At 39.0% G+C, this 13,604-nt stretch overlaps 1 protein-coding gene across 5 annotated transcripts in view; it reads left to right on the forward strand.

Moving 5' to 3' along the window:
- Window positions 1–13,604, forward strand: part of pcdh7b (protocadherin 7b) — a 133,317-nt gene that overhangs the window by 67,346 nt on the left and 52,367 nt on the right. For 2 of the 5 annotated variants that reach the window (XM_079586581.1, XM_079586582.1), the window contains exon 2: window positions 1,395–1,611. The exons of 2 other annotated variants lie outside the window; for them this stretch is intronic. In XM_079586581.1, the coding sequence (XP_079442707.1) occupies window positions 1,395–1,611 (217 nt within the window). The remainder of the gene's footprint in view (window positions 1–1,394; window positions 1,612–13,604) is intronic. One more of the 5 variants, XM_079586583.1, reaches the window with a different exon arrangement.

A 13,604-nucleotide genomic window follows, 5' to 3' on the forward strand; every position in this document is an offset into this window, starting at 1 on the left:
TCAACTCACAGCACACAAAGACTAAACAGCGGCAATGATCAGCATAGGATAACTTGAATAAGTAATAGGCTGGAGAGTGAGACAGAAAGAAAGAATGATGCGAGGGTGGAGGGATCACTTCTTCTCCATTGTCTTCTCCTCTTTTTTTCCCCTCTGCTTTCACTTATCCCGACAGGAAGAGTCAATGGTTTAATTACAAGGGCTCCAATGCTAGTTAAATTATCAAAATTTAATTTCCACCTTTCAGCTCTCTCTCTCATGCTCTCATTTTTTCTCTCTCTTCCCGCCACTCATTTAGCTCAGAGACCATATGTATCCCTTATCTCAGTGTATTTCATTGGGATATGAAGGACAAAAAGTCCTCATATTATTTAACCCAGCTTCCCTCTACTAGAGCAGTTAAATCAGGATAACAAATTCATTTTTCTGATTAAAAAGTCCTAAAGGGTATCAGTATCCCACTGTTTTGCTTTGATAACAGCAGAAAACAAGTACAAAAATAGAGAGTTCATCACTTGATTTCATGAATATCTAGTTCACTTTAATGAAATGAACCATGAACCATTCCTTGTTTAATTTGTCTCCCTACTCTCTTTTACGCTGCATCTCAGCACAAACCGAAAGAATTTGCCTCCCTTCCTGGCCCGCCGTCAGTCATCTCCTTCGATCATGCTGTCTTTTGTGCCATTCCTCAATTGAGACAACCCAAGAGGAAAAGGAAATGAAAATCAAAGGTTCAGAGCGCTGAGCACAAATTCACACGAGCCTCTGTGTTCCAGTTTATTACTCCTATGTACATCCTTTCACCTATTTGTTCTTTAGTTACTTTGAAAAATGTGTGTGTGTGTGTGGATCCATGCGCTTGTTTATTAGCCTGTAGCCATGTGTTCCATTCTATCTCCCAATCGGGACCATACTTGCTCGTCTTGTCCTGTTTTTGCTATAAAGTAAACCACACAAGGAGACTTTGATGTCCTTCAGACCTCCGCCGCTATATTTAAACCACATTGCCAAGTGTGGCATCTGTACTTGCTCCTGTGGGCATTGAACTTACTATCCTAACATTTTTTTGTTTATGTGAGAATCCATTAAACAAGTGCTGTGCAGCTCATTAGTATTGTTTTGTTTATTTTCTAGCTTCCCTTGCTGAACACTGCTTTCAAGCTTCATATATTTACTACGTAGAGAGAAAGAGAGCAATTAATCCAGTTGATGTGTGTGTCGTTTTGTAGCATGTAGCGCAGTGCGCTAATCCAACTAGTGCTACAGCAAAAGTACTTTAACTGAGAATGCCCCCCTCACCCCCACCCCCCCCAAAAAAAAAAATCTACCCATCAACTTCTCTTCTTCGACCTCTTCAGTCCAGTGACCCCCAGCAATCTCTTCTCTTGTAGCCGTTTCGCCGAGTGACCTTCTCGGTTGTGAGCCAGCCCCAGGACCCGCACCAGGGCTCGCTGCAGAGCTGCTACGACAGTGGCCTGGAGGAGTCGGAGACGCCCAGCAGCAAGAGCTCGTCCGGCCCCAGACTAGGTGCCCTCCCTCTACCCGAAGACGCCTATGAGAGGACTACGCCCGATGGCAGTGTCGGTGAGGCAGAGCATATGGAAAATGGTAGGGGCAAACACAAAAAAAAAAAGATAAGTCAGAGTTAAGTTAAACAGCTAAATAAGAAGAGACATACTCATCAGTTAACAAGATAGGGAAATTCCCACAAAAGGCCACACACTCACACACCGCTACGTTGACACTAGAGTTTTACAGATCCTGGGCTATACGGAGATATGAATAGAAAGGACTGAATAGGCGTTGTCTTGCAAGCTAAGTGTGATTGTAGTGTTTATTGTCACTGGATCAACATCTCATTAGCATTATTGTAGATTTATATATAATTATGCCATTCGTTTTTATTTATTTTGCTGGTTATTCTACTAAGCTAAAGGTTGTTTTAACGTAGTATAGTCTAAAAGTTAGCCTGACAACTCAGCAGGCAGCTCACTGTTTTTTTCTTGTAGCATCAAAAGAGGTCAAGCTTGCTTCATTGGAGACGTAGCTCATCGTATAAACATTAATTCACAAGAGGTTTGTTTGTGTACCAGATAATAGGATAAAATGCATCCTTTTCTTTGCTTTTACTGTGCTGTGGCGAGTTACAAATACATTTGATTTCCAGCAACAGTTTTCGCTTGAGTAATTTTGGCCATTTTTCAGTAATCACTGTCAATTCGATATGCCGCTGTGCCTATCACGCTCTTTATATTGTCGGAGTTTAACAGGTGAAAGGGCTTGAACAGTAAGAGCATGTATCTTGTTTCATTGCGGCTGAGTTACCTATCCTCTATAGAAGCTCTCTGTGGTCAACAGTTACCTCCATTGTTGATGATCAGCCAACCAATGTTGGGTCTCTATCAATGGAGCCACTGTTGGGGTGGTATTCGGTAGCAGTTGTCGAACATTAAGGGCTGTCTTGTCTACATTTGATACTTTATCAGCAACAGGTGTGTATTGTGTGAGCTCAGCGTGCCATTTTCTGTGGAATGTCTGTTCTGCTTGCTCATCGGAGTACATGTTAGTGGAGCAGGAGCGAGTGTTTCTCTTAGAGTCAAGTTATCAGGTCCATGTTTTGCTTTGCGTATTGTGTTTCCTCATTGAGACCAGTCACATGACACTAAAACATCATGGTTTGTAAAAAAGTAAAGGTAAAAACACCTCACAAATGGAGGCTAGACTGGGTAAATTGCTAAAAAAAAAATAACTTTATCACTGGGAGAATATTGAATGTAGATTAAAGGGGGAAGCTGTTTTAGCCCACTTGCTGCATATGATCTAAAGCCTTTTGCATTTAGACAACTCTGTGCCAAATTAGCCTCAATTAAAGTCTGGCTTTAATTCAGACTAAGCTAAAAGTAATTGGTCACTAGCAGATCAATGCAAGGCTGATTAGATCAAAACGATGTGAATTTGGCCATCAGTCAGACCCTCTGTCAGAGAGAAAATTCAGGAAACGTATGCTGATGGGTATCAAAAAGCTGTTAATAGTGGTTCTTTCTCATTTGTGACATACTTATATTTTATTTGATCAAAATACGTTGCCATTCCATTGTCAATAGTTCTAAGGTTAGGGAAGTTAGCGCTGTGATTGCAAGCACACACGTTGTCTTTGATGTTTTATTAGTAATTATTAAATGATCCATACTCACCCAGCTCACTGTCGGTCTCTCCCATTTTAATTCTCTCTTGCCACCTCATGTCTCTCCCTTTTCCCTCTCTTCCTGTTCCATTCTATCTTTCTTGTAAGATCTTTCAAGGGCAGATACAAACAAACAGATGAATCACTTTCTGATAAATAAAAGAGATGCCTCACCCTGTGCTCCCAATCTTTAAGAGAATCAGTGTGTGTGTGTGAGAGCTGGGGGGTTTAGAGAGGGAGATATATGGGGAAAATAGAAAAGTCAGGAAACAATGTTCGGCTTAGAACTGAGCAGAAGTGAACATTAGTACAATAGCTTATGCATTCAATGCAGTTAGAAGTTGACGGTGGAAATTTTCAAAGCTGATGTGCTCTGCTGAGCTCATGCATTATCAAACATCACACTCGGAAACTAATATACACTCAAATACAGCCGGTCACACTTGCGACCCAGCAAAGTCGCAGTCAATGTCTCTTTCATGACAGAGATGTCCTAACGTTTGTGTGTGTGTGTGTGTGTGTGTGTGTGTGTGTGTGTGTTTGGGATCTATAATTGGCTTAGGCATGCTGTGGGTTAGTTCCGCTTTGACAGTCTTTTGGGTAGGTGTTAGGTTCGTTTAAGGCTTTTAATGCTCTCTCAGGGGACTTAGACAACATCCAAACTCACTCTTGAGTGTGATTTGGAGATATTTACCTTTCAATTCCCTTTAAAAATATAAGAAAAAAAAATACAAAAATAGTATGCTAAAAATACATACGTGGGTCATGTCATGTATTTTCTTTTGAGAAATTACTCAATCTAATCTAAGGTGATATAATGTGATGTAATAGTTGAGATTAATACACCTAGTTAATATTATTTCCCCTCCCTAATCTTAATATGAATTTGCATATAGGCATTTTTAAATACCATGTTCATGATCAAATTTATATTTAGTAAGGAAGTTGTTCTTTGACAGATGCTTTTATCCATCCCGAGATCTACATTTGCTCAAATTCATTATGGAAACCTTTTACACACACAAACACTTAATCAAATCAAATCAAATAATTGTATAGATATCCTTTAATTTCATAGTCAAAACAATTAGTTTTATAAAGAACATGCATCTTCTAGGGGTTTATATGATATGCTCATATGTGTTCTGTGGAAGAAAACACTTTTTAAAATTACTTTATTAAATTCAAAATTGTAAACGTTATTTATCACCTAAAACGTCTTTTATTTTGCTTGCTTGAGAACTGAGAGCTGTGCTTAAAAATGAAGGCTGTCTTGCTCCGTCTGTAGCACAACAAGACGGCAAAGAATGCTGCAGGTTTTTCCATGTTGAGAGGGTAACATTCTCAGTGTCCTTCTCATGGAAAGCACTTAATTAAGTCAGTTAAATGGCAGTCATTGCCCCTCACAGTGCTGCTTCCCTAATGCTGTATTACAGCTCTGATAACCTGGAGTCAATTAAAATATGGACGGGAGATCATACAGACGCACACACACACACACACCCCTGCAGTTAACAGATGGGCATAGTGCCATCACTTGAAAGAAGGAATCAGTGAAGGTCTGTAATTGTGGTCATTATGCTTGTGAAGGATGTGTGTGATTGGGATCCTGGTGAGGTTTTTGTTGTGAGTGTGTTTGTTTGTTTTGGGATTAAGGTCATGGCAGGAACTGGGCGTCCCCCTAATGAAGATGCCCTGCTGTGAAGATGGGTTTTCCAAAACACACGCTCTCTCTCTTTCCAGCTCTTTTTCAATCTCTCTCTCTCATGCACAAACAAATGTCAAGGCAGCACACGATACATAAATATACAGAATATCGACTGTAATTATTTTAATCGACTGTAATATATTTCCTTCTTTAATGTGCAAATGAATGTGAGAGAGAGAGAGAGAGAGAGAGAGAGAGAGAGAGAGAGAGAGAGAGAGAGAGAGAGAGAGAGAGAGAGAGAGACAGACAGACACTCTTAGGAAAAATCACGCTCTTCGACTTGCTCGTTGTCAATCGATGATCTTCCAGTCAATACATTTGCTCTACTCCTCGCTACTTATCTCTTCATTCTTGCTCTCTTCGCTCACCTGTGCTGAACCATGGGACTTCAATGGTTTGTCTGCTTTCCGACATCATCATTTAGAAGTTGTTATCTTACTCTGTAGTTTCATTATGCCAGACAGACGAACAGATAGACGGACAGCGTTGTATTTCCCTTTAAAACAGTGGAGCTCCATTCAAGCATTTGCCAATGATAAAGATAGCCTTCCTCTAGGGGAACACTGTGCAAAAATCTCTGACCACCGTTTGAACCCTGGAGACGTCTGTCTCTGGAGTGTGCTTGTTAGGATTTAAGTGTTTCTGTAATCTTATCATGACTGCAGACAGATACTGGGTGTATAATGTGTCTCAAAGCAAGAAAAGTGATCTAGCTGAATATAATCAACAGCTGGTCTTAGATCAGTAGAGCTCGAGATTAGCACAATTGGAAAAAAAATGGGAACTGAAATGATAATTTTAGACCTGTTTATGAATCGATACACATGAGACTATTCACTTGCTGTGTTCCAGATATAGATAAAGCAAATTGTATAGAATCAGTTTGATATACTTTTTAGTTCTGTGGGTTTTGTCTCAGAAAAATCAATACAAATAGGACCCAATACATTTTGTTGTGTTTTAGGCGGTAAAATGTAAATGTCTAAGGATAATGGATGTATGTAGGCTATGTATATATATATATATATATATATATATATATATATATATATATATATGATATATATAGGATAATGTCCTAAAATTACCAGTAATTTACATAGAAAAGGAGGGAAGATTGCTAATTTTGTCATCAGAAAGAGGAATCCCCAACTATTTGCAGCAACTTTATAGATACTGGACTTGCTTGTAAAAAAATTATTTGTTAACTGTAGAATCGACTTGTACTTTCCAATTTTGTCTTACCAACTTGGCCATTAGCAAACAAACAGATAAATAAATAAATAAACAATGCTTGCACACACTTCATTAGAGAAACCGAATACAGTGGCCCAGATGGCAATGCCAGTCGCTTTTAATTAAAGCTATTCATATTTCAAGAGCTCGGTAGAGCCTCAATCCAATAAACCTCATTTTTTATTTCACCAGAACTCAAGCGAGGCCGATAATTGTAGGGAGAGAGAGAGATCACTACAGCAATGACAAGCATCACAGGCCACCTTTACTGGCATTTGCATTCATTAGAAAGTTTGTGTGTAACCTTTGCTAAATTGTTGTTTGGACTTTGCGGCTTTGGTTAGTTTGGGACACTGAGAGTGGGTGGGTGTGTTGTACAAATGTCAGGTCGGCATGCCTGAGACTCAAGGTCATTTGTTATAGTCACACAGCACTAAAAAGAGTTAAAAGAGCTCTTCTTTATCAGAAAATTGGAATCAGGTTTAGGATTATAGGCAGGTTGCTAAACTTGTAAGGTAGACATGTTTTGCGGTTCATCTTATTTGCTAAAATATACACTTGTGTATTCTGTCTTACTGAAAAATAGTCACAGAACATTGCACAGGATTATTAACACCCAAAGCACAAATACTAAGTTGTGTTCCGACCATTATTCAAACATTCCGGTCTCAGATTCCTTCCACAAACAGGAAATGGGCAATTGTTTGCATTGTAGATACTCGTCTCTTTATTTGTGAGCATAAAAACAGGTCTTTCCAGTTAGTTAGTGGTTTGAATTGTGTAACCATGTCATATTTTACTTCTCTCAGCAATTCATCTTGCAGTCACTTTTGGATGAGACTGTGAGGACGTTTAGCGCTAGGAGGTGAAAACGTGCAGATTTTCTTAATCAGTATGAAACAAAAACAAGCTCGCCCCGCTGGCGTGTGTGAACTTCAGGCTTTGGGAGTTCAGTGAAGTGGCAAGCATTGTTCAGGCAGAGTGCTATACCAAAGTCTGCATTAAACAAGCAGTATTTCACTTGCGTTTCCTGCCAAGTGTCTGTGCGTCACCTGGCTTTTGTGAGCAGGTGGACCCTTCCCGAACACAAAAACACTAAACAATTTAGAAGCTTTGCAATTATACAGGCATTTCTGATGTCTACAACTGAGCTGCCCTCTAAGGTAAAAAAAAAAAAAAAAAAAAAAAAATCTGGCAGGCTTTGGCTTCTGAATTGTGGCTGCTTTGTTCCGACAGCCAAATCATCCACAATGCTGCACCTCAGGAATGTGTCTCTCATTATCTCAAATAATCCTAATTTATGGTTCAAAGGGTGAGAGGGAGTTTAACAACAGAGTTAAGAGGGTGTTTAACTAAATTATGAGGGAATAAATGTTCGAGCACGTAATGTCTTTGTCAACAACGTGTCTGCTAATTTAGTTTGCTTGATTAAAGGGGTTGAATAGTGCTATTATTTAGATTTTGCTCTTTGGATTAGCCAATTAGTTTTATGTTTCAGTAAAGCCATTCATCAGTGGACGGAGACGTATTAGTTACATTTGTTATATTTGCATGTTTTTCGGTATATTTGATTGACAGTGCTAACCTTTGGCATTTGCAGCAGTTAGTTTCTTACCTTTTGATGTCCCGTTGTCGCAACCAATCGTTCCAAGAATTCCCAAAGTACTCTGACTGGAAATAACCCAGGGGAATAATGAGTCAGACTTTTGCTGAGTTTGTTGAAAGACTCCCAAGCTCCAAGGCTTGACAAGCCTTGGAATACATATTCAGTATTCCAAGCCTTGTTAAAAAGAATCGCACAATAGCCTCAAAACATAGAAGCTGTAGTGTTTTATCTGTACTGCAGCCAAAAATGTAGAGAACCATATATCCCCGTTATAAAATTATGCAACTCTTTCATGTCGAAAAAAGTACTTTTAACCTATACAGAGCTGTGTGGAGAATAGTTTGAATATTTGTTTGAATTAAAATGTGAAGTATTTTTTTTCTGGAGAAAAAAAGCACGAGGGTAACGTTTTAAAACATTTCACTTACTCTCTCTGGTCAAATGCATTTTATTTACTGCTATTTTTAAGTTCTCGGAACATTAGGATAATTGTTGAAGGCTGTTTCTTTGAGTGCTCTTATTAAAATCCAAGGCAGGCATTAGCAGAGATGGCCACAAGACCTTTCAAATAAATGAGACGCTCACAATCACTTTGTGGCAAGACTTTGAAGTACCTGCAATCACATCAGGTATCGGATCAGCTTAATTACCGAGCTGGAAATTAAGCATGATAAAGCGAGAATGGAGGAAGAGATAGATAGAGAGAGAGAGAGGAGATTGAAGGGGGTGGGTGAAAAGTCAAAGAATCTGTATATTTAACACTGAATATCATTAACGATCTAATAGCCTGCTAGCCATGTCACATGACTGCTGTTTACACCAATCAGACGACACCACCCATCTATTGATATATGGTTCTCTACATTTTTGACACCACCCAGCTTAGCTCAATATGATGGATCGCTTTATGGTGAAGAGAGATTAACAGCAGCCGTGAAGGTACTTTCACTCTCTGCTTCTGTAGCCCCCTAATATTTATTTCTCTCGCTGCTAAATATGATCCATTCTGAAAGGTTTTCCAGCGGTCCCTTTGGCATTGGCCTAGTATAAATCTGCCCCTGTTTTGAGATGTATGAGTAGCCTACCACACTACAGCGAGAGCTCGAGGCGCAAGAGGAGGAAGATGCATCCCTCCAGCAAAAGCAGTAAAGCCACTGAGGCCTGTGGCAGTCTTTTCTTCTCTTCTTCCTTCCTTTCACTTGTCCTCCTCTGCTTTTTGTCCTATTAAACAAGAAACAGGCTAGTGTTTTGCCCACAGAGAGAATGAATGTAGGTGAGGCAGAATGAGCGTGACACGCACTTGTCAATTGGTGGCATTTGGGAGGTTCACCTCAAAGCTCTTGCTGTGCCTCTGTCCTGCACCTTCTCAGCGTGAACCGTGACCTTTCACGAAGAGAAAAGCTCTCAAACTATCACATTTAACGGAATCAATCCCTTTCTTTCTAAAAATAAACAACATAAAACCGTGCAGCAAACAGACAAAAAGAAACAATTCTGTCATAACTGTTCAAGTCATGCATTATGGCAGCATTTCCTTTTCATCAGCATCTAAATGTTTTCCAAGCAAGTGCCTTGATGTCTAGAAATTGCATGTCAATTGAAAAACAGTGCAAGGTCAGGGAAAGAAAGGAATTGTTGCGGCAGCTAGACAAATAAAATAAACACCTGACAGTTCAGGGAATTATTTTTGGCATTGCTTTTCATTGGGTGCCTGTTGTGAGGTGAATATGCATTGGCACATAATTATTGAAATGTCATGTAAAATATGCCTGGGGCCTGACAAATCTCATTCAAGTCTCTCCAACAACTGTATGTTCCCCACTGCGTTTAGACGGTTTAGTCATTTTTAGGCTGCAAAGTAGACGCACGGCCACTAGAAATGCAGAAAATGCACACAAGTGTTCACCCAGACCTCACGGAGAGCAAGGTGATGGCAGTGATATGTCAAAACAGTAGATAACACTTTTCTACTCATGCACGTTTAACCTCCCACATACCACAACACACAAAGGGGCCGATTCAGCAAACAAAAGAACAAAAATGTTCAGAGGTACAAAGAGCGCAGGCTTTAAAAGAGGGATGAGTGAGCCCTAAAGGGAGAAAAGATTGTTTTTCATTATGTAAAGAGAAACCGGCATAACATACTCCAAGACGCAGACAATTACCTCAAGATCATATGACTCTGACAGAAAAGACAGAAGAAATGGATTTCTAGCCCTTGCCGGAAAAAAGGATTAGCAACTTGAACAAATAACAAGGGAGACACACCTGGTTTTAGGGGCCTAGAATGTGAACAAAAGGTGCGTGTGTGCGTTTCAAGGCTTTTGTGTGGTTACTCCAAGGAAATAATGACTAGCCATGGGCAATACGAGGCTGGGCCGTGGAGGGAGTTTACCAGCACCCGTGGCTCTCTGAGTTTAGCAACGGACTTCTTTATATTCTCCCCATCAATCTAGCCTTTCGTTCTTAGAGGACTTCTATCAGATTGTTTTCCTGCCTTGTATCCTGTTGTTCTCCTTCTCATGTCACTATCAGTCTTCCCTTCGCTCTCGCTGTTATACTTAAAAATTAAACATCAATGATTCTTTCTTTCTTTTTTTCTTTCTTTCTTTCTTTCTTTCTTTCTTTCTTTCTTTCTTTCTTTCTTTCTTTCTTTCTTTCTTTCTTTCTTTCTTTCTTTCTTTCTTTCTTTCTTTCTTTCTTTCGTTCTTTCATTTGCTCTCCATGCATATGCCTCCTTAGGTGGAATATTTGCAGTAGTGAAGGGGGCTTGTGGTGGTTGGATTGACATAATGATAAAAACCACCCACACTGATTTAGTGCCACAGTGCTCGGATGATCTGACAAAACCGGAGAGAGGTTTTAATCCGTAAGATGGGCTCCTCAAATCCACTCACAATACCCCCAAACAATACACCCACCCCTGAGGATGCACACACACAAACACAAGCAGAAACCAAGCGACAAATTGGAATTGAATTCTGCATAAGGCCAAGGCTCAGCAAGTAGGCCATGGCAAGAATATTTGTGTCCGATTTATCCACGGAAAAACTAGAATGAAATGACTCCCCCTCACCACAAAACCCCCCATTCGCTGTGCGCAGCCTAGGCCTAATCTTCAGAGATTTTTGATGGTCAGAGAGAAAGGAAGGATGATAAACAGAAATAAGCACTAAAGTCGGGCTCCCTCTATTGTTTTGTTTAAGCTTTGTTCTCTTTTGCTTCCTCTTTTATAGTGTGTTTGTAATCACAGAGGTGGCTTAATATGCAGTGGCCACTGTTATGAAGGAAGCTCTGTTCTGTAGAGGCCTTGCATACGGGTGAGGATGTTTTGCTAACAGGTGCAATGCTAGCAGCCTCATTTGTCTTGAACACACAGGGGTGATTTATTTGATAGCACAGGTTCCCTTCGGAGGAAACCGCTAGCTCTGCTGTTACTGAACAATATGGCTGACAGTGCTGCCTGTATATATAATATTGTGTTAGTCTGCTTTGCGAGGCATCCTATTAGTGTTGAGGGTAATGTGTTACTCTAATCACATTATTTTTCTGTAACAAAACAAGACTATGATACACTTTATTTTAAATCGTCCGTGTTACAGTGTAGTTATACATTTAGTACTAATTAATTAGTAATAACTGTTAACTAACTTGAACTTAACAATGATAAATATGTTACAGCATTTATTAACCTTTGTTATGTTAGATATCAAACATGTTCATGTAAGTTCAAAGTGCTTTTGATCTTAAAAATGCATTTGTAAATGGTGAGATATGTTAACTAATGTAGTTAACCAGCGTTAATAAATAAAACCTTATTGTAAACCATATTGTGTTACCACTTTATGTCAAAACAAAGTTGCCAATCTCTAAAACCATGATTTAGCTACAAATTGTCATGAATTATCAAATTAAGCATTTTGCCCAAATTGGAAAATGTATGTCAAATGAAGTTTTGCCTCTAAATTCAGGACATTCTATTTCAGGTACTAACATTATACAATTGCAAAATGTAAAAAAATAGTTTTATGTTGGAGCCAATAGCCTTGTGGGCAGCACAACATATAGCACAACTGCACATCCGGTGACCAGAGTTTGATTCCCCCTTCATCTTCTTGATTTATACACTGTCATGTCCAGTAAAGCTATAAAAAAAGGAAAAAATATAACTTTAAAAATTGTTTTACTACATTAATATATTCTGAATATTAAAACTTGTCCTCGCTAGTTGATGAAAATGTGAATAATGCACAGTAGAGAGAGTCTTTGGAGGAGGATTGTGTTTTTTTATTTTATTTTTAAATAAAAATAACCCTTTCTAACAGACACACTAGTTTCAGTTAATAACATACATATAATATGCAGTACTATTAGTGTTACCTCATTTCTCCTTGACTAATTCAAAAAATAATAATAACAAAAATCTGTAAATTTACCATCCATCAACAAATACTATTTTACCTTTAATAAATAATGCATTAATTTGGCACATGTTTGCTCAAACTGTGCTTATATTGACAAAGCTGAATGTAATAGAGAAATGAGAGACACAAATCAAATTTAAGGATGGCAAAATTGCTTGACATTTATCTGAGATCGATAAAGAGGTGTTTTTAAAGTTTTCAGTCATGTCACAAGAAAATAAACTACATGACTAAACCCAGCCTTGTCTTGACGAGGACTTGAGTGTCCTAATGGTTTTCAAATGTTCACGGTCATCACCATTACTTGGCAAATTGCCTTTTTTCAACAAAGACTTGACTTGGGTAAATATTTTCCTCTAATTATGAGTAGACGTCAGACTAGCAGAAGCAGACTAAAAGCCTTCCACTGGAGACATTAATCAATGCTAAAACAACATAGACACCACTTTCACTCGTCTGTCTATGACAGGTCTCAAACTCCAGATTTACTTCTGCTGACTTCAGACAATGGCATGGCAATGCACCCAGGTGAACTATACGACTCTGATTCAGAGAGTGAATGAAATAATTGATGGTCAGAGAGTTTTGTTTTTGGGGTGAGGCTGAGGTATAATTGGCCACTTTTTAGAGGAGTCGAAGAAAGAAAAAGTGAAATAAATGATGGGAGAATCTAAAGCCTGTGTTTGTGCAAGGTAAGACGTGCCAGCGAAGCATTCGTCAATTTAATTCCTTCGCCCCACCGCACCTTCCAAATCACCTCTAAATCTGCCTTTTGTATTATAACTAAGAGTGAAAAATGGTACCATTTTAATACCCACCCATTTTTTTATATTAATCAAATTGGTCACCAGATTATCCGCCAAGACCAGATGTTTTTTGCCTTGGAAATTGCATTTTCCTGATGGTTTATATTTGTGCTTTTTCTTCCTCTTCCGTCTCCCATTCCATCCCTCTTTCTTGTTAATTTCATTTTGTTTTATGTGCATCCGTTAAGCTTGGATTACTTTTGCTTATCCAACACTAGCTGTTAAATCTTCCTTCTTGTTTCTATGTAATTTTTGGCCCCATATATAATCTGCACATATAAATTAATCCCACCCCTCTCCCTGGCAAAGAAAGAGCTGATGGAGGCATTGCAGCGTTGGGAATATAATGCTGTACAAAAATAAATTGTTTTAAAGCTGACTGGCTCTAGGTGTGTTTGAGAAACTGTAATAACAGACGTTCTTTAGGTGGGATTTACAGTGATGCATGTGACAGTGTACAAAAGTCTCTTTCTGAGTTTGCAGCGGGGCCCAGAGGAAAGACACTTTATCTGTACAAGGTGATTAGGAGAGAAAGAGGTTTACTGTTTATGAGCTCGCAAATCTGCTCTCAACTCCAGTTGGTCTTTGGTCTCTGTCTGTTTGCGGGTTGGAATTACTGAGGAACATCTTCCCTAAA

Source organism: Phoxinus phoxinus (genome assembly GCF_949152265.1).
Source record: "Phoxinus phoxinus genome assembly, chromosome: 2".
NCBI classification, from domain to species: Eukaryota; Metazoa; Chordata; class Actinopteri; order Cypriniformes; family Leuciscidae; genus Phoxinus; species Phoxinus phoxinus.